This window comes from Electrophorus electricus, chromosome 4 (genome assembly GCF_013358815.1).
Source record: "Electrophorus electricus isolate fEleEle1 chromosome 4, fEleEle1.pri, whole genome shotgun sequence".
Classification (NCBI taxonomy): Eukaryota; Metazoa; Chordata; class Actinopteri; order Gymnotiformes; family Gymnotidae; genus Electrophorus; species Electrophorus electricus.
The window spans coordinates 7559337-7581299 of NC_049538.1; the positions used below are offsets into that span (position 1 = coordinate 7559337).

Genomic DNA, 21963 nt, shown 5'->3' on the forward strand with positions numbered 1-21963 from the left:
GGTCACCGAGAAATGCTCAAGATTGGAGGCAAATTGGCGTTCTCTCAGAGCTTGAAAATCGGCTTTCGATTGCTATGTGTGAATTGTTCAAAGATATGATCCAAGATATTACTGATATCACCCCAGTAACTTATTTTGGGGTGTGTTACGACTTACTGCATGTTACAAGTTTCTACTTTGGATCAAACAATGCAAAAACAAACTAAAACAAGGCAGTGGTAGCTCAGTGGTTAAGATACTTGACATAATCAGAAGGTTGCTGGTTCAAGCCCCACCAGTGCCAAGCTGTCACTGTTGGGTCCCTAAGCAAGGCCCTTAACCCTCAAGTTGTAGTCAGTCATAATGGTAAGTCTCTTTGGATAGAAGTGTCAGGTAAATGAAATACACTATTGATTTCTGTTTACTCAAACATATTTCTCCCAATTTCTCTTCCATGACTAGACTTGTTTTGAAAGTTTTGAAACTCAATTTAGCTAGGAGTTCCACAGAAACTCGTTGTGTTGCAACATCTTAAACATGACAGCATAACTTCAAGTCTGCCCACCCTGACCTTTGCAACACTTAGACTGATCAATCTAATCAAAGTCGCTTATTTTCAAAAAAGAAGAAAAAAGTCGACGCTGAGGTGTAGCAAAATTAGATCTACTCCTGTCAAGGATGGCAGCCCAAATGACCATATTCTTATTTTAATCCTTACGGTTTTGCCATTAGTGCAAGCATGACATGCGGTATTAACTAATCAATATTAAATTATGATCAAAATTGTCACGAGTGAAATCCTGAATGTGACATGACATGAGCATGTAAGGATCGATCTCTTGCAACCCAAACATGACTCTACATGTAAAGAATCCAAGTTATCCAACATGCTGTGTCACATGCATGTGAGAGTAACACACAAGTGCGCAGGACTCAGAGCAGGCTGTGATGGCACTGCTGTCAACTTGTGGTCTGGTACAATAGGTTGTTTTTCATTAATACACTTTTCTAGCTTGTCCGGTGTGCCATCATTGACAGAGGCAGATCAAAGCTCGTTTTCCTTCACCTCTGCATTCTTTTTTTTGCAAGCAAAAATAAGCTCGTTTGAATAGTCACGAAATCCATCTCATACCCATTGCTCCGTGCCAATGCACACAAATCAGTTTTGCAACAAGTCTGCTGAGTCCAAGTGTAGCAAATGTCGAGGCAGTCAGATTTTAAGTTGTGTTGTCGTTTTAAAAGGCTGTGAGCTTGAATTTGTAGCTGTAGAACCAAAGATTAATTTGTGTATAGGTTGGGTTTATCTTAATATCGATCACACATTTCTGACCTTCTTTCTGTGACTTCAAGTTTTAAAATACAGTTGTGAGAATAACTGTGTGTATAATAACTGCGAGTAAAATTTTTTATTAATGTTAAGAATTTTGTCTACAATTTTTCACGTCAAAAATACAAATACAAGTTTTACTTTACAAGTTTTCACTTTAAAATACAAGTATCAGTTTTATTTTGCAAGTTATTTTACAGATCAGCTCCCACAAGGTCTCGAGTTTTGCAACATAATGACATCCATATTCTACCCTGTACTTAGCGAAGCTAATGGTACAATGTACATTTTAAATTAAGAGACATTTTAGTCATCAATTAGGAACATTTAACCGCCGTTATGAGTGCTAACCATATTGTAGTCCAGGCGTGATATTTACTGTCTTACCTTAAGATAGTATTTGGTTATATGAAAACTAGAGACTTCAGTACTATACTAGAAGCACGGCTTCAACTAGGATTGGAGTTTCCATGTCCTCTGTGTCTGCGTGAGTTTACACCGGGGTCTCCGGTTTCCTCCCACAGTCCAAAAACATGGAGGTTAGGTTGATTTGATATTCTAAAATTGTCCTGTATGAATGCGACCTCAGGTCCCACAGAGCTCAGGCTTCTGTTGGAATTTATAGCATATTCAAATACTTTTTTAGATCGACATTTAGTGCGGAGCAATATGGAGTATCGTAAGTGCTTGATGTATATCTCAACGGTTATTAGACTGTAGTCTTTTGCAAATGTTTGTCCCGTCCATATTGGTAGAACTGGTCGAAGGTGCAGAATCGGAATATACCAACAACATGCTGGTAGGCTACTAACGTAATGTACATGACGGATCTTTGATTTGACCTAGAGTGCGTTTACGTGCACTTAATAATCCGATCATTTGGATTAGATCAATTTGATTTCTCCAGTAATCTAATTATTGAAGTGCTCACGATTTCTAAACTCGGAGTATAGCCCAGAAATCAGATTAAGAAGTCCGATAAAGAGAGCTGGATTTTAAATCAGTAATCTGATTTCTCAGATCATGTATACCTTTACTCTGTGTGCGTCCGAAATGGCATACTTATATAGAACTCACTAGAGTCCATTTAGTACGTACTGCCCAACCGTTAAAGCAGTGCGGTCTTTTAGTATGCGTTTTTTTGCTCGCCGAAGGGTTTTGGAGTTCACCGAGAAATGCTCAAGACTGGAGGCAAATTGGCATTCTCTGAGAGCTTGAAAATCGGCTTTCGATTGCTATGTGTGAATTGTTCAAAGATATGATCCAAGATATTACTGATATCACCCCAGTAACTTATTTTGGGGTGTGTTACAACTTACTGCATGTTACAAGCTTCTACTTTGGATTAAACGATGCAAAAATAATATATTCAACTCTAAAACTAAGGTTCTGACAAGAAACAAAACAAACTAAAACAGGGCAGTGGTAGCTCAGTGATTAAGATACTTGACATAATCAGAAGATTGCTGGTTCAAGCCCCAACAGTGACAGCTTGAGGCCCTTAACCCTCAAATTATAGTCAGTCATAATGGTAAGTCTCTTTGGATAGAAGTGTCAGGTAAATGAAATACACTATTGATTTCTGTTTACTCAAACATATTTCTCTTCCATGACTAGACTTGTTTTGAAAGTTTTGAAACTCAATTTAGCTAGGAGTTCCACAGAAACTCGTTGTGTTGCAACATCTTAAACATGACAGCATAACTTCAAGTCTGCCCACCCTGAATTAGATCTACTCCTGTCGAGGATGGCAGCCCAAACGACCATATTCTTATTTTCATCCTTACGGTTTTGCCATTAGTGCAAGCATGACATGCGGTATTAACTAATCAATATTAAATTATGATCAAAATTGTCACGAGTGAAATCCTGAATGTGACATGACATGAGCATGTAAGGATCGATCTCTTGCAACCCAAACATGACTCTACATGTAAAGAATCCAAGTTATCCAACATGCTGTGTCACATGCATGTGAGAGTAACACACAAGTGCGCAGGACTCAGAGCAGGCTGTGATGGCACTGCTGTCAACTTGTGGTCTGGTACAATAGGTTGTTTTTCATTAATACACTTTTCTAGCTTGTCCGGTGTGCCATCATTGACAGAGGCAGATCAAAGCTCGTTTTCCTTCACCTCTGCATTCTTTTTTTTGCAAGCAAAAATAAGCTCGTTTGAATAGTCACGAAATCCATCTCATACCCATTGCTCCGTGCCAATGCACACAAATCAGTTTTGCAACAAGTCTGCTGAGTCCAAGTGTAGCAAATGTCGAGGCAGTCAGATTTTAAGTTGTGTTGTCGTTTGACTGAGCAAGGACTTCAATTGAGCAAGCACTTCCACAGAAACTGGGTGTGTTGCAACAACTGTCAAGCCAATCACCACTTGCACGACTCACTCCTAGTCAGTGTAAACACCTCAGATGAAAGTAAATGTTTAGGGTGATTAATTCATGTAGGTGGAATATATTAGTGATAGTGAAAGTGAATACCATCTGAACAAACAAGGGTAAACTTAAAGGTAAAATCATAACTGTAAATGTGACTAACCACATGACTGATTATGTGTTTACTAAATCCCCAGTTAGTGAACAGATCTAGTCCTGAGAGACATAGAGCTGTATATGAGAAATGAGAAGTGTTGCTACTACAATAAAAAAATAGAAGTGGGTAAGTAAATAGGAAATAAATACTATTGTGAAGGAATGAGGACACCCCAAGAGATTCCCCCAAGGAGAAACATTGTGACATCACATAGATTTTCAACAGATCATAGAACCCACCTTCTTTGAACGCAGAATCAACCAGCTAAAATACTTTAAAATAGCTTAGATCTTTGTTGCAGCAATTTGCCTGCCTTATTCTGCAGAACTCCCCTCACTTAATGTACAATGCATCCAATCAAGCGACAGTATAAGAAATCTGGCCTCACTGTTCATAAACAATTATATGATCAGTGTCAGATAAATAAGTCTTGCAAATCTGTAGGGACAACATATTGTTCTCATTTAAATAATGATGGTTCAAGTGTGATTAATAAATTACTTACCCTTATTTATGTTTCTGTCTGCTCTACTATAGAACAGTGTAACAAATGTTTTACATTTTGTACTGATAAATTGAACCATATCAATGTTTTTCTTTGTTTTGCTTTTCTGACCCAGGTGACATCAGTCCTGTCTGTTAAGACAGTCACTTTTACTTCATTTCAGTACCTGTGCATTTATGTCTCCAGGCTGATCATGACGACTACTACTTGCAGACTTGACCCTCTTCCTACTTATCTTTAATCTGCCAGCAATTTGTCCTGTAATCACTACTATTATTCATTATTTTCTCATTACTGTCATTGCTGCACCTGAACTGAATCTAGCTGCTGCCCTTTCTGTTTCAAAGAAATATGGTGGTGCTGCCGATGTGGTTACAATATCCCAAGCTAATCTTCTATTTTTATTTTCTATTTCTGGCTAAGGTCCTTGAAATGTCCTTTTCACTTTTAATAATACCCATATTTATATCAACACTAAGAGCAGTTTGGCATCTGCTTGTGTTCTAATCTCTGACTCCATCAAATAAAAACATAGATGCAATTGAATATTATTAAGATCAATTCTTCTAAGATTGAGATTATTTGAATAAATGCTAAAATGTTTCTATTTTGGATTGTTTAAAAATGTTACTTAAAACATATCTTTTAGTATGGCCTTCATCCATGTTTGATATTTTGATATGCTTATGAAAAGCACATAATGATAATAATAATAATAATAATAATAATAATAATAAATGAATAATAAATAATAAATAATCATAAATAATAATAATAATAACTCACACTAATCCCTGAGAACCAATTTTATACAGTGAGTATTCACTTTACTGGGTACACCAACTGTATAAAATTATCTAGAGCATGTACCTGTCCTATTTACAACTGTAATTTATCACTGATAATTACTTACTGACATGCCATTATCAACTCAAAGGATAATTAATTTATCAAGAAGAAATAACTCTTGGAGCAAATGCCACAAATATAAACATACCTGTCTAATTGTTTTTGGTGACAGTTTTCATGTCTCTCATACTTTTGGTTTTGAGATGTCTTTCTGTGCCATTTTTCCTGGTTGCTCCTGTCCTTACTGCCAAATTTATGACAGCCTTTAACAGTCTCTTTTCATCATTCCTTTTGTAGTGTCTTGGCTAGGGTCAAACTAGGTTCTAACTGAAGAAGTTCAATGCTCTGCTGACTCTGCTTCACAACTGTGATGAATGTTTTTGCATGTTCCTCTTGTACGTGACAAATAATTGAACTGGGCTCTTCAGATATGCTGCATCTGCCCAAACAGGGCTGTTCAAATGCTTCTATCTGTTTGTTGCCCAACTCACTCAGCGACAACACCCTGAGAATATGATCTTCTTCCTCTCCCATCATGTGGAGTGAGGAGTTTACCTGATGTTTCTTTGGATTTGTGCTCAATCCAGAAGTGAGATGAAACTACTCACCGTCGGATCCACTTGGGCCACTCCACTTTGCAGGTGAAGTCAAAAGGCTCCATTGTGTTTTTCACCATAACTGCCATTGTCTTTAAACCATGTGTTGGAAATTAAAACTACTGAAGTATTACAGTGTCTGGTGGTGTGAACTGCTCATTCAGGTTTCACACACAATCCACTCCTCTCTCTAATTCCAGTTCCAAAGGTCTGGCTGTGAATAAACGTGTTCTTTACCACTAAACATTTAACACAGACATGTAGATTACTTGGTACTAATGATTTCTTACAATGCAGCTTTTTACTTTACTATCTACCCAATAACCATATGCATCCAACCCGACACATAGCATTCTGGAAAACATAGTATCCATCAGTACACTGTGCTTATAGTGGATCAAATATCTTACACAACATTCATTTTTGTCTTGATGGTTTGCGTATGGATAACGTGGATAACGTGCGTATTACTGATCACTTTTTCCCTCTGTACCTGAGGTGTCCACAACATTTGGCAATTCAATGTTTATAAAAATGCATATACAGAATATTTAAATAACTAAAATAACCAAAATACCTAAATAAACCACAACCACACTAACATATCTGTTAGTCTAACTTGAAGTAATCATGACGTATACGCTGATGTATACGCTGAGAAGAGCAAGATTAATTAAGGGCAAAACCATAATCAGAGTCGTAGTCACAGTCCAGGGTCATAAAGCCTATATGAATAAAACAGGAATGCATAATTAACACAAAAACAGAAAAAGGGAACATGCTATAACTAAACAACATGAATACAAGCAGCAAAATTAATGCTGGCAATAAACACAAGTGATAAACAAGGCATGGCTAACAAGTAGAGGCTAGGAATCACAAATGGGAAAACAGGGTTTAAAAATATGGTATAATGAGAGTTAACAAGAAACAGATGATACAAAAGAGAGTGAAAACCAAAACAAGGACTGGAGAATATATAACAATAACATGAGACAGCATGGAGACAAGGATGCTAGGAGGGGCCAACCATTAGCAACCTAATATGGTGAATACATAGTCTTTAGAAATAAGTTTTAGCAGAGTCTACAGTCGTGAGCAAAGGTTTTGAGACTAGCACAAATTTAGGCTTTCACAAAGTTTTACTGCTTCAGTTTTATGGTGTATTACCGTTAGATTGTGACGAGTGATCAGATGAAGTCATTCTATGCCATGAAAATTAATTTACTTAATCACAAAAATTACCATTGCATTTCAGCCCTACCACAAATGGCGTGCTTACATCATTTCATTTCCTGACATTCCACTAATTGATAATAATAATAATAATAATAATACTAAGAGGACAATGGGAACAGCAATGCCAAAGGGTGGGGGCATAGCAATTTTTTTTCTTTGCATTTAAGAGCACTTCTATGAAGTAGGTACAAGATGATCATTTTAAAAGCATGATGTTCAAAAGGTTTTTAGGTGTACTTGGTGTACACTTATCAGGTACTTTATTAGACAAAAAAAACTATTCTTCTGAAAAATGTGCAGTGTTTTTAGTACTTTGTGCACTCTGGCTTTTCCAACATCAACAGCACTGATTATTTTACTACAATGCTTGATGAGGTGAGCAAATGCCATGCAGAATCCCTGTAGTATTATATCCTCATTTGTGGACTCTCCTCTTCATCTCACACCATAGGTTGTCAATGGAGTGTAGGTTAGGAGATTCATGGGGCCATGGCAAAAGTTTGATTCTGTGATAACAGAACCTGTTATGGGTGTTTGGAAATATGGTGTGAATCCGTGTCTTGCTGGAACCACAGTGCGGCTCAAGCTCCCTGATAAAGGTAGCAGGATCTCAGTTTAAAATCTCCCTGTACTTAAATTAGTCCATGATACCATATGGGATCACTATATTCAGGGGGGCACATAAGTCATAGCAGTTTTTTAATGACACAGTAAAGTTGGAATTATTCTTCTTTATTTATCTGAATACCAGTGTGACGTTTGGAGGAAGGAGCAAAGCACGAGTGCAGGGATAAGGAATGTTTTATTTGCAGCTCGTATACAAAGAAAAGAGGAAAAATTCCAAAAATAGGTCTCTTGAAGCGTCTTTGCAGCACAAAGGTGAAATGTGAACCACTGGATGAGAGTACCTGTGGGCTTAAAAAGGGAGCGATGATGAGAGGTGAACAGGGAACAGGTGTGTTTGTGGTTGGGCTAATAAAGTGGTGATTGGGATGAAGAGAGCGGCGGTAATGGAAAAAAAGGTTATGCATGTGGGTGTGGTTGTGGGCGTGTCCCTGGACCTGCTTGACTATGCCTTACACCTACCATTTTGTGACAATTGTGGATTATTATGAACTGCCTTGTTTGAGTCGTCACCTTTGTAGTCTGCTAGTTTTTGAATGAAACCTGCTGCAGCTGGATCCTCCCATTCTCTGAGTCAAACTTTGCCCACATTGATCCAGCAGAGATACAAGCTTGATCTGCAATTTGCATCAAATTGCTCTGCCCCTGCTGCTGTCCTGACCAAGAAAAACCACTGTGGCTGCTTGTGTTCCTGGGGCTATTCTAGAAAGGTCTGATGGCTCTTCAGATCGCTGTACAAAAAATTTGATAAAGTGTTCTGTGTACTTTGTGTACCACACCCTGATGTTCCATATGGCTGAGTAATGTTAACACTAAATGTTACCTTTACTGAATGGTGAAGCAGACACCTGGGGAACCACCCTAGCCAAGACCCTGCCTTAAAAAAAAAAAAAAAAAAAAAAAAAAAAAAAAGCATTTGCATTTGGTTTTTACAGCCTGTTTAAAGTGGTTTTCGATCATCTAGCATCCGGAAAGGATCATAGCTACAGGTAGCAGGTGGAGAAAACCCACACTTAAGATGATATTTCATTTGTTGCTGTCCAAGGAAACTGAGCTGGCATGTCACAGTGAGACCACCTCTCTGACACAGCTCATCCAGATGGCTATCTCTGTGGACAATCTTAATCAGGCCACCACAGTCACGCCCACATGCAGCATTCAACTTGAACCTAAACCCATGCAGTTGGGCTCTACATGAAAGTGCTTGACACGACTCCAGAGGCCCAAGTCTTTACTGTGTTGGTGAGGAACACTTCTTTGACTGCTACCCAGTGCACCCTCACAGATTAGAGGAGGGGTAGGCACATTGCCACACTCCCGTAAGTACTTCCTCCTTCATGTTAATAACCATCATTTCTTGTTTGAATAACAGAGAGCCCCATCATTCCAGTACTGGCTTCCATTCTTCATCCAAATGGTGTAAGAATATGTTCAACAAGGTCAAGGCCACTCACCTCCCTGGGTCCTACCCAGCTCTCTCTCTCAGAATCTGTTGCCATGGAAACCTATGTGACCTGAGGCCTGTTGGCAGGGTTTATTAGTGCATGTAGTATTATGCAATATGTGCAAAACCACAATCAACAATGAAAAAATTATTTTACTTGTCTCATTCATTATCTAGCACCTTTATGGTGTTGCCTGGTAGGCACCTGGCAGGCTTCTTCCTGCTCTGTGGTTTTGAACCTGTTTTGGTAAAAAGGGACCTAAAGAATTCATACCCTCATCTTGCTTTTCCTGTTGCAAAACCTCTTACCACTTATTCTACACCCCTCATGTCTCTTCACAGTGCCAAGGTAGGAGTGACTTTTTTCCCCAGGTCTCAACTCATGTATAATAATTCTTTTTTCTGCATGAAAATCTGAATTCAGTACTGCAGGCCCATGCTCTAAAATGCTCATCAGTGCCTTTTGAATCAGGATGGTGAGCAGAGCTCCTAATAAAGTTACCCTATTAGTTTGCAAGAATGTTTGAAACTCCTTACAGACATGAGGAGTTCAGAACAGGGTTGACACTCATCAAACCCTGCTTAAATGAAGTTATGCAACAGTAACAAGATGCCTAGCAGAAAAAACAAGCTACACTTTTCCTGGTGTAGTGGTACAGGTAAATATGCTTTGATGACTTTCCACCACCACTCAGGGAAACATCTCAATAGATGTTTGTGATGTATGTGACAGATAAGCTGTCTGCACTCAGATTGGTCTAATGTGATTAGACCAGAAAAAGACTCACAAGGTGTGGCCTTATAATCATCTCAGGGTGCAGCAGGTGACGTTAGAAGTTGCACGGAGAGGGACAGACAGGCCAGTCTGCGATAGCTGAAAAGGGAGAGAACAAGTCGAGCAGAAAAGTGCTCGTAAGCTGATTCCATGTTAAAGGAGGCTGATAAGCAGATAAACAAACAATGCCCAGGATCTTAGTATTAAGGGGATGAATGAATTCCTGTGTGAGTGGCTTTGCATGTTATCTGAAGTATTAAGTTGATCTCATGCTTAGGCAGTCTCCATGTGTGGGGGCCCTGTTAGATATTTTGCTAGGTTAAGTCAGGAAATGGTAGTGAGCTTAAGATTCTCAGTATTTATTTGTGTGCATGGAGTATCTTCAGATCAGTTTTCTAGCATCAGGATACTGGCCTAATGTCAGCCAAAAGAAAGATCAAGGAGAGAGGGGCGGAGGAGAAAATGAATGAGGCCTTAGAAGCCTCAACCCAAGAGAAGTTATCACCTCTTGACCATCGCATGTTCTGCTACAAAGACACATCATACCCTGGCACACAATGAGAGATTACAAAGGCATTCAGAAACATGCTTAAGCATAAACTTTACCACACCTACGCATAACTTTCTTGCATCCTTATTTTCACTTGCCATGGTGTTAATTAATTTATTGGTAGCTTGTGATGGCAACAGAATTTGAGAATGGGGGTATAAATAACATATAAATATATAACATAGCAAAAAATGGAAGCTGCAACCCAATTACAGAATCTAAAGAAAATCAATACACCTATATAATCACAGTCCTTTTGCTCACTGTATACTGCTTCAGCTGAACCTTGGTAAGGTCACTTGATCTAACAAAATGTGGGCTAACTACATTACTGTTATTGTACACTAGTGTTATTGTCTATGTCAAAACATATACCATTTTAGTTCATAAAAAAGAGAGAGCTTAACATAGAGGCAAAACAATATATTTGTCAAATGAATAGTGAAACCACTGACTTTTTTAAAAAAAATTTTTTTACCTTAGTCATCTCTCAGTATCTATTATGGCCAGACAACTAAAAACAATTACATTAGTTAGGACATTGCTGGTCTTCATTAATCAGGTAATTACTATACAAAACAGCAAACAAAAAAAAAAACATCAAAAGATGCAGCACTAGCATTATAGGGGAGTCGGTTTTAAGCATAGGCTGTACTGTATATACTAGTGGACTGGCCTACAGTGGGTGAAAAGTGAAGTCACTATGTGTCTGATGCCCTCTAGTGCATTATGTTTAACCATTCAACTATGCCATCATCTATCCAGTTCACATTTTACTGAAATTGAATGGGTGAGTGTGAATGCATGGCTTGTTCTTGGGTTTTTGACTATATTTCACAGATGTCTGTTTATAGTAAGTTAAAATCAGTGGCAGTTTGAGGAAGCAGGCTGATCCTCGATGTTTTGCTCTGAATAATTTTTGCTCATGATAACTGTCACGATTGGCCACCCTCCTAGTGTCCATGTCTCCAATGTTTCCTTCTCTTATCTTTATTTTGCTTGATTTCCTTGTTGTGGTTCTGTTGCTTAGTTTCATTTTCTCTGCCCCACATGATTTGCACCTGTGTCTTCTTTAGTGTTCATTAGACCATCTATGTAAGCCCTGTGTTAGTTTAGTCTTGTTGGTGACCATTGTGAATGTAAGCCTGTTTGTTTATCCATGCCTTTGTGTTTCCTAGCCTTGTTTTAATTCTAGCCGCTGTTTGTGTGATTCCTAGCCCTTTGTTATAGCCTGCATCCTTTGTTTGTCTTTGTTTGCTTTTGTTTGTTTATCCAAACTATACATGTTGGTAAACTGCCCCTGGACTATGACTACATCTCTGACTCTGATTTGTACCTAATAAATCTCACTCTTCACATACATTTGCCTCCTTACTGCTCAATGTTACAGTGACATGCCATCAAATCAGTCCATAACTTTAACATTTGGAATTTCATAAAAATGTTGCTTACATTTTTAAAGAATTGCATCTAATAACTCAAACTGAAGGGCAGAGCAGGCCACAGTGTCATCAGATAGATAAACTAACCAATCAAGATCAATATATAAATTCTGGAACATTTTTAGTTTTGCAAATCCATTACGTGCCAACACCTGCCAAATTTTAATCTGATGTCTATTTTATAAACATTTCTAAAGTAACATTACTGGGTCATTTTTGTAATTCTCCTGGGGGTATACCCAAAGACACACCCTAGTAAAGGCTTAGCCCTTATTCATTAATCTATAGTGATATTTGTTTATAAATTCTTTTAAAAACTTCTTTAGTCAGTTCATATTACTTCCATTCTAAAGGGCACTGTTAACAGTGCAGATGACTTTGTCTATACTAATTAAGGGCAATTTAATTAATTTCCTGTGTTAGTTAAAGGGAAAGTCTGCATGCATCCAGCAATATCATCTAATGTAATGCATGTGAAAATAATTTGCATGGAGGAATTGTTACTTTTCATATCTTTTAGAGAACACTTACTGCAGCTATTTTTGAAATAAAAGAAAGGTCCACAAAGTATTAATTTTAGGATATAATAAGCTAAATATGTGAGCTGAAAATAATTTTCTAATGGTATGTATAGTAAGGAAATCCTCAAAAAATTACATGAATTTAATTTTTGTTGTTCATATATGGTTAAAACATTTTAGTTTTGTTTTATATCAATTAATGTCAAATGTCAAATAATGGAAGGTACTGTAATTACTCAATTATGTAATAGTGCAAAAATGATTCAGGTACAGGTAACCTTCTTTGTATCCCTCAAGTAACTAAAAATGTACTGTATAAAATAAACAAACAAACAAAAACAAAAAAACCCCACCTGTGTTCCAAATAGTTTTGAAATAATTGGCATTAAATTACATATGTTACAACTATGTTCTTACGGATATATATGTATATATAAGTGCATGTAACAGATCACATTATTTCAGCCTATACAAATGCAGTGGTGTGTGTTGCTAACCCTTCAGAGTCAACTAAAGGGTTAACAGAAAAGTAAACAGAAAAACATTTTAAATTTCATAAATAAAATTAAAAATAAAACAAAACACACCAACCCATTCATATAGACTTTAGATATTCTTGTTTACTATATGACGCACTTCTATTTGAGCGTGGGACTAATCAAAAGTGCTCTTAAGCAGCAGCATGTCTAAATGGGAGCAGTTTCTGTCAGATGAATTATGAATGAGAGATACGCCTGGCTAACAAGCAGCATGTGTGCCAATTTTCTTTCACCTGGACTTAGTTTTGAGAACTGCTGAGCAATATTTTGGATTGTGCATGGGGTCGCGCAATTATTTTTCTAGCTCATACTGATGTAAAAACAAATGTTGAAATATGAATGCCTAAATGCTATAGCTTACAAAAACACTTTATCATTGATATTTTAATAGTTTATTTACATTATAATATAATCCCATCCTATAAATACAAGCATGTCTCATTTCCCAAAACATGGCAGTCTTGATTCAAATATATCCTTAAACTGCCACAAGAAGCTTACTCACAAAAAGCTTTGTTGAATACAGCTGTTCACACTGCATTATTTGATCCATATTAGCAAAAACATGCAAAGAAAAAACAATCAAATAAAAAAAATTATAAATATATATAAAATGTGAAAATATAGTTGATAATGACACATATGATGACTACAGTATAGTGATCATGTATTTCAAAGGAAAAGTGGGGGGGGGGAGATGGTATTTGAAAAAGCATTTTTCAATCCAAGAGAAAATGAATAAAGTAGAAGACAAAAAAAAGGTACTCTAGAGATTACGAAAGTTATCAAAGGTGCATTATACATGGTGATAAAAACTGTATACTGTTGTGATTTATGCATGAATACTTCAAGTTTTAATTCATTTCTTCTTATTGTGCCATAGATTACAAGTTTAATATGTACAGTTGTTAAAGGTTTATAGAGGACAAACTCTTTTGTGACTTTAGAAATGTACCACTTGTTGAACTACACCATTTTAATTAATTGTTAAGGGCAAGGTGTCCAGTGTTATCCAGTGAAGAGTTTATAACTTGGCAATATAGGATATATAACAGGTCTAAAAACCCTCAACATGTTTTGTTAACCCATAAATTAATCCCATACATGGGTCTGAAGAGTAGCCGATTTGAATTTTGATTTTAATAACTCTAATCAGTTTTAAAAAGCATGATTTTAATAATTAGCAAATAATATTAAGCAATATTATTGCTGAAAAAATTATTAACAAATGAAGGTAGCAGAACATGTATGTTGGTCAATCTATTTGTGGTTCTTTTGATTGGAGCCATCTATTTTATAGGATCTCTCCAGTGGGCAGTGGAACACAAGGAAATTGTCTAGAACAAACCATGAATAGATTAAATGTTCTGAACCAATACATTTATGAATTAATATATTGTATGCAAAACATACATCAAGAAGCAATGTATTATAAAAAAAAAAGCCTGGCATGTAAATGAAATCAATGGAAGGTAAAGCAATATAATCGAACATATGGTGAACCATCACACTTCCGTAAGTACCTACATCATTTGCGTTTGAATGTGTTGATGAGATTTCAGTGTTGAGGCTCAAAGTAGAAACATTTCCTTTTCAGCAAGAGAAAGCTGTTGATAATACAAAAACCTCATTAAGACAACTTTGCTAGCCTAATGCACATGATGCATTTTTGTCACTTCATACTGTAAAATAATTCAAAGCCTTTCAGGATTAAATACTATAATGAAAACTACAATTTTAATCTGTAATCTTGAAAATGTAAAATTTATGATTACACTTACAATATAATAGTTGCAGATATCTGGTGATTTGTGGCTTGGCTGAAGTCCTCTGAACTGGGAGATGAGACAGGAAGACTAGGTATGGATAGGATGGGTGTCTTAGATGATGTTTTAGTGCCATCTTTTGCAGTTTGTTATAGTTTTTGAGTCTACCCTTTATAGTTATAGTGAGCAGTGGTAAAAGAATCAATCCATTTTATTTGATTTTGAACGACTGTACAGTTGAAAGGGCACAACTGTTGTTCTATTCCATATGAAAAGGAGAGTGTGACAAATCCTTTATTTGAAGTAGTAACTGTGGCAGTGTTGCCATAGAATATTTTCTGAAGCATTGTTTCTTCATGTGCTCCCATATTAACAATATTCTTCTTCTGCTCTGCAGATGGTTACCAACTCTTATTTTTAATATGCCAACATAAATGTTAATAAAATGTACATTGTCTAAATAATCCTGCATTCTGCACAAATATTAATCAGAATAACTTTTTCTCTATACTTGAAACATATTTTTCAAGCATTCTCTATATTCAGACAATGTTAAAATGAAAAGTACATTTTTGAATATACCACATTAAGTGGACTAAAGACAGTGAATAACACTGACAACTGCAATATGTAACCAAGAAAAAACAAAATATTCCATGGGTGTTCTTTGATTCATTAAGATATTACAAACTTACTATGTGTATTATGTTATAATATAAGAAAATAATTTAAATATTGAAAATATACAATGCAATATGGAAGAAATATTCTCACAGCCCCATAGCAACCACATGCAGAGCAGATATTCCAGAGTTTAAGCAACCAGTGAACACTGTGGTTGTGATAGTGGGAACATTTTTCTCTCCTCGGTGCAACAGTTCTGGCTGAGTGATAATACTGTTAGAGCCTGCCTTAAGTCATCCATATTCAACCCACTCTGAACTCCTGAACTGTATCGGCGTCCATAGCTTGGGGAGCTGTAGGAAGATGAAGAGAAATTCATGGAAAAACCAGAGCCAGTAGCATCAAAGCTCCCTCGTCTGGAGCCAGACCTTGAACCACTTCTAGACCCAGACCTGGACCCTGAAGTTGATCCAGAGCCACTGATACTGTATGGGCTATAAAGGCCTTTACTGGACTGGGATGATGCCTCCAGTAAACGTAATCCAGATCCCTCCTCAATCATGCTTCTTTCCATAGCATCTTTATAAGAGATCTTTAGCTTGGTTTTGGGGCATGTAAGGTATTTGGAGTATCCACTGACATCCCTCAGTTTCTGTGCAGTGCGTGCATCAAGTGTGCCCTTTTGTACAGCCTCATCCAGTGGAACTCTGCCTGCAACATCAGGCTCAATTAATCCACCTGTCAGGTACTGGACTTCAAGAAAACGCTGACCCGCCTCATAATACAGCCAACCTTTCTTTAAGGCTTGAGAAGCTGACATTTTGGTTTTGGTTCTTGGATCTTCAAATCCTTGGAAGGCTTTCTGAGCTAAGTTGATGCGATCTACCATTATCTTATCTACTAGTCCTTTGTTCATCGCATCAGCAACACTAAACTTTTCTCCAGTGTTTGGGTCAATGATACCTCCTGTGCATGCCTGTGCTTCTAGCAGTCTTTGACCAGTAATGTTGTCAACTAGATTACGATGCATGGCTTCCGTAACGGACACCTTTTCCAAAGTATCTGTATCTAGGATCCCAGCTACTGGGCCTGTCTCCTCTGTAGGGTCATTCCAGGTTGTTGCTGGGGTTCTGATGGATGGAGCTGGACTCATGGGATATGATGAAGTGGACCCAAAGGAAGATGAACGTGATCTACTGCCACACATATTGCCAGACAACATGTCTGCAAATTCAGTGATGGAGAGGGTGCCCGCACGGTACTGATCTAAAGCAGACTGGTCTATAAGACCCTTAGTGATGGCATCATCAATGTCATATTGACGTCCAGACCTTCTGTCAATGATCATAGACTTGACGACTCCATCTGATGATGAGATGGTAATTTCTTCCCATTCACATTCTTGTTCTGCAAGTTCTAAGTATGTCTGATGATCAATTAGACCTTTGCGGTATGCTTCATAAACAGACATTTCTTTCCCTGTTTCTGGGTCCACAATCACTACTCTGCGTTTGCGCACAGATGACTTAGAAGATGTCTTTCTTTCCCGCTTTTTCTCTTTCAGCAGTAAGAGAGCAAGTCCAGTTTCAGGGTCAGTCATGCATCGCTCCATTAGCTGAAGGTAAGTCAGATTCTCCTCTGTGTTTGGGTCAAAGAAACCTTTGGTGTCATCAGAGGGATCGGTCAGAATCTCATTCATCTCTTCATCAAAGAGACCACGCTTATATGCCACTTCTACTGGAAGGCGATGACTCTCCTCGGGATCAATAATTCCACCAGTGGCTATTTGAGCTTCCAGAAGACGAATACCATGATCTTTAAGGATCAGACCCTTCTTCATGGCTTGGAATAGGGAAATTATCTTACCAGAGTATGGATCTTTGTATCCAGTCACAGCTCGTTCAGCAGAGAGAAGCTTGTCTTTAAATTCTGGGCCAACAACTGCCATTTTTACAGCTTCATTGACAGTCAATTTCAGATTTTTGATTGGATCAATAACATATCCAGTAGCTGCTTGAGCCTCTAGCAGCTCAAAGGCAGTGCCAGGCCTGATCATGTTCTTTTTCATGGCTTGATAAATTGATAGACGATCTTTAGTAGCCTCAACATATACACCTGCAATACAACTTGTGCCCTCAAGGTACTTCTTCAAGTCTTTGCTGATTTCTTCCACTGAGACATTCCCTTCTGTGAGCTCTGTGTAGGTCTTCTGATCAATAATCTGAGAGCACAGTAGTTCATCCAAGGTGATTTGTTTTCTAAGACCCTTGAACAACAGTTTTTTGTCTGCAAGAGACAGTAAATGGAGGCCACTTTCTTTGTCAACCTTGCATTTCTTGAGAAATTGAGCATAAGAGAGCTTTTCATTTGTTGTTGGATCAATAAATCCTTTGACATTGCCACTTGAACTACATAGCTTCTCGATAGTTTCTTTGTTGATGTATCCACGTTGCATTGCAACATCATCTGGGAGGCGGAAATTATACTCAGGGTCCATTAGGCCACCAGTTGCAATCTGAGCTTCTAATAATTTTAAAGCATACTCTTCAGGAATTAGATCCTTTTTCATGGCTTGGTATAGGGAAATTACTTTGCCACTGTATGGGTCTTTATATCCTGTGACTGCCCTCTCTGCAGACAAGAGTTTGTCATGGAGTTCGGGTCCAACAAGACCCTTGCGGACAGCCTCATCAACCGTTAGCAACTGATGTTTAACAGGGTCAGTGATGAACCCTGTTGCTGCTTGTGCCTCTAACAATTCAGTTGCTACATCAGGCTTGATGAGTCCTCTTTTCATGGCCTGGTAAATACTAACTTTAGCAAAACTGTCTGAAATAACTCCAGCAATGCTGCCTGTGCCAAAGAGGTACCGCTTAACTTCTGGCATCTCCATAACTTCCCTGATGGTTTTCTTGCCTTGTTTTAGGAGATTGTACGTTTCAAGGTCTATTATACGAGAGCTGTATAGATCTTCAATTGTAACTCTACGTCGGATTATGTCACATAGCATACTCTGATCAGTTTTAATGATTTCTCTTTGCTCAATGATTTCAATGATGATGATGATCATTCTCTCCTTAGTGATTACCCCGGTCCGGTACTGTTCAATAAGTCTTTGCTTATCCTCTTCTTGAAGTAAGTTTGATGACATAACATCCCATAAGGACATTTCCTTTCCTGCAAAACCTTTGTGTGGTATATCTATCTGAGTGGTAGCCAAGTCTGTTTGCGCTTGTTCTTCAGTGTAAACATATGACTTCTCAACTTCTTTTGGAGCTTCTGCTTTATGAAGTGGTAAGAGGAAAAATCCAAACTCCGGATCTTTCATGCATCTGTCTGACAGCTGTCTATAAGTGACACTCTCATCTTTGTTAGGATCAGTGAAACATTTGACTTCATCTGAAGGATCTTTAAAGGACTTGGCCGTTTGCTTGTTTAAGTAACCTTGCTGAATAGCTGTGTCAGTGGGAATACGATGACTATTCACTGGATCAATTATCCCCCCAGTGGCCTCTTGGGCTTCCAAAAGATGTATGGCATGTTCTCTAGGAACAAGCTCTTTTTGCATTGCTTGGAAAAGGGAAATCTTGTTACCAGTGTATGGATCTTTATAACCAGTTACAGCCTTCTCTGCAGACAGCAGTTTTTCATGAAGTTCTGGGCCAACAAGGCCAACTTTTACAGCATCGTCCACTGTAAACCTCTGATTCTTGATTGGATCAACAAGAAACCCAGTTGCTGCTTGGGCTTCCAACAGGGAAATGCCTGTATCTAGTGTCAAAAATTTCTGTTTCATTGCTTGATAAATGCTGAGCTTTTCTTTAGATTTTTCAATGAATGCCCCTGCAATGCTTTCAAATCCTTGCAAGTACCTCTTGACTGAATCAATTTCAGTAATCTCTTGTGGCTTCTTTTTGCCTTCTTGGAGCTGATCATAAGTAGCTTTGTCAATAATTTTAGATTCAAACAGGGATGTGGCAGTAACAGGGCCTCTCAGACCAATAAATGTATCTTGCTGCTTTTTCATCTCTCTTTCTTCAACCAGTGTGATCACACTTCTAATTATCATTTCAATCGTAACTTTTCCTGATCTATACTGACATAATATCTCAATTCTTTGTTCTTCAGTTAGATATTCAGAATTAATAATCTCCCAAATGGTGACTTTACGTCCTTTAAAGGGTCCACTATGTAACTCCAGTGTTTCCCTGTTTAAGGCCTCTTTGGTGTCAACATTCAAAAGCAGATTAAATTCTGTAGACTTAACAGCTTTTTCCGAGAGGGGCAGCAATGGGAGACCTGTCTCTTTGTCAGTGATACATTTTTTCTGCAGCTGTACATAAGAAACATTCTCCCTTGTGTTTGGGTCATAGAATACTTTATTAGTGTCTGATGAGCTGCTTAGCGACTTGTTCATTTCCTCACTGAAATATCCCCGTTTGTAAGCAACATCCTGAGGAATCCTATAACTTTTCACTGGATCAATGATTCCTCCAGTTGCAAGCTGGGCCTGCAGGAGCCGAATACCCTGGTCTTTTTTAATGAGGTCTTTTTCCATTGCCTCAAAAAGGGATGCTGTCTTTCCAGTGTATGGATCCTTGTATCCTGTCACTGCTCTTTCTGCAGACAACAATTTCTCATGCAGCTCTGGACCAACAATCCCAGATTTAACAGCCTCATCAACAGTAAGTTTTTTATTGTTTGTTGGATCAACAATGAAGCCTGTTCCAGCCTGGGCTTCTAGGAGATTTAATGCAACCTCTACTCCAAGCATGTTCTTCTTCATGGCTTCATAGACTGGTACCTTCTCCTTAGTTGATTCATTGAATACTCCAGCAATACTGTTCGTTCCCCTTAAGGCTTTTTTGACAGGCTCCATCTCAGACACTTCTTCCACAGAAGTTTTGCCATTGTGCAACTCATTGAATATATCTTTATTGATGATCTTTGAGTCTAGGAGCTCAGATGCAGGCACAGATGATCTCAAGCCATCAAAGGCAGGTTCTTTATTTTTCTCTTTGTCCTCCACAACAGTTATTACAATCTTTATAATTTTCTCTACAGTAATTTTGCCTGATTTATACTGACGAATAAGGTCTTTCCTTTGATCTTCAGTGAAGTACTCAGAATTGATCACTTCCCAGATGGTCACAGTCTTTCCTTTAAATCTTCCAAATGGCACCAATAGATTTGCTTTCCTGAACACATCTTTAGTTTCTTCATCCGTGCAAGTCCTCTCGATAAATGCTGCTGTCTCTGCAATAGGAAGAAGTGGAAGGCCTGTTTCAGGATCTGTTTGGCATCTTTCCAGTAGCTGACTATAAGTGAGGCTTTCTTGTGTGCTGGGATCACTGAATCCTTCTCTATCATCAGAGAGACTGGACAAGACTTTGTTTAACTCCTCATCCAACTGTCCTTGTTTACAAGCTGTTTGAACTGGCACACGATGACTGTTTACTGGGTCAATAATGCCACCAGTTGCAAGTTGAACATCAAGAAGTTTAGTGGCTTGAGCTTCTGTGACCAAACCCTTGTTCATGGCTTCAAAAAGAGAAATCTTATGTCCAGTGAAAGGATCCTTGAAACCAGTTGCAGCCCTTTCAGAAGAGAGCAATGATGTGTGCAGTTCAGGCCCAATGATGGACTCCTTCACAGCCTCACTGACAGAGAGCCTTCTGTTTTTAATGGGATCAATAATATATCCAGATGCAGCCTGTGCTTCAAGGAGCATCATAGCTGTGTTAGGTGCAATTCTCTTGTCCTTCAAAGCCTGATAAATGCTCATTTTTTGGTAAGGTTCCACTGTTACGCCACTAATGCAATCCTTGCCTTTCAGACACATCTTGACTTTGTCCATCTTACTAAGCTCTTGCACAGTTGTTTTGCCTTTCTTAAGTTTGTCAAATTCCTTTTTGTTCAGCACACCAATTTCATTAAGCCTGCTTGCTGGCACCTTCTCCCTGATTCCATCAAACATCAGTGGTGAGTCTCCTTTTGCCTTTACACCATCAATCTCTGCAGAACCATTGAAAACTTTCTTTGTTTTTTCTTGCTCTGTTGCTGTAACTAATTCATCCTCAGGAACCTTGTCGGTTTGGACCTCAATTTCCTTTGTTTGAGAAGATGCGGGTTTTGTTGTTCCCTGGAGCTGCTGGAGCTTTTCTCGCAATTTCTTATTTTCCTCACCTAGGAGTTTTTCTTTTTCTTGTTTTTGCTTTTCTAGCTCTTCCATCTCTTTTTTCTTATTAAACATCTCTTCCTCAGAATCCTTCTGCTTTTTGACTGCAGCATCCAAGATAGCCTGAAGTTTCTGTTTCTCCTCCTCCATCTGCTTCCTCTGACATTCCTGTTCATCTTTTAGGTCTTTGGCTTTTTTCACTTCATCTTCAAGTTGTTTTTCAAGCTTCATTCTCTCTCCCTCATTGGCCTTCTCCCTTTTCAGTAGGGTTTCTTTCTCTGTAAGGAAGGTTTGCTGAAGAACTGTCTTTTCTTGTAGTATTTCTGCTTGTTGTGTATTGGCCATCTATGATGTAACAAAAAAGATGCATTAATTTTATAAATGTAACCAAGACACTGACCATATGAGTAAATGTAAAATAATGCTTTAATAATAATAATCCCTTGATAGATAGAGAGAGAGA

At 38.1% G+C, this 21963-nt stretch overlaps 1 protein-coding gene and 1 long non-coding RNA gene across 16 annotated transcripts in view; both read right to left on the reverse strand.

The window, feature by feature from the left end:
• Window positions 1-13308: 13308 nt before the first annotated feature.
• Window positions 13309-14706, reverse strand: LOC113583293. Its single transcript, XR_003411263.2, has 2 exons — window positions 14460-14706; window positions 13309-14269 (listed from the first exon to the last, which is right to left on the reverse strand). It is a non-coding gene; the product is annotated as an uncharacterized LOC113583293 (long non-coding RNA).
• A 185-nt stretch (window positions 14707-14891) lies between these two features.
• pleca (plectin a) overlaps window positions 14892-21963 on the reverse strand; it is an 87661-nt gene continuing 80589 nt past the window's right edge. For all 15 annotated transcript variants that reach the window (XM_035525713.1, XM_035525712.1, XM_035525715.1 and 12 more), the window contains one exon: window positions 14892-21845. In XM_035525713.1, the coding sequence (XP_035381606.1) occupies window positions 15513-21845 (6333 nt within the window). In that variant the 3' untranslated portion in view covers window positions 14892-15512. The remainder of the gene's footprint in view (window positions 21846-21963) is intronic.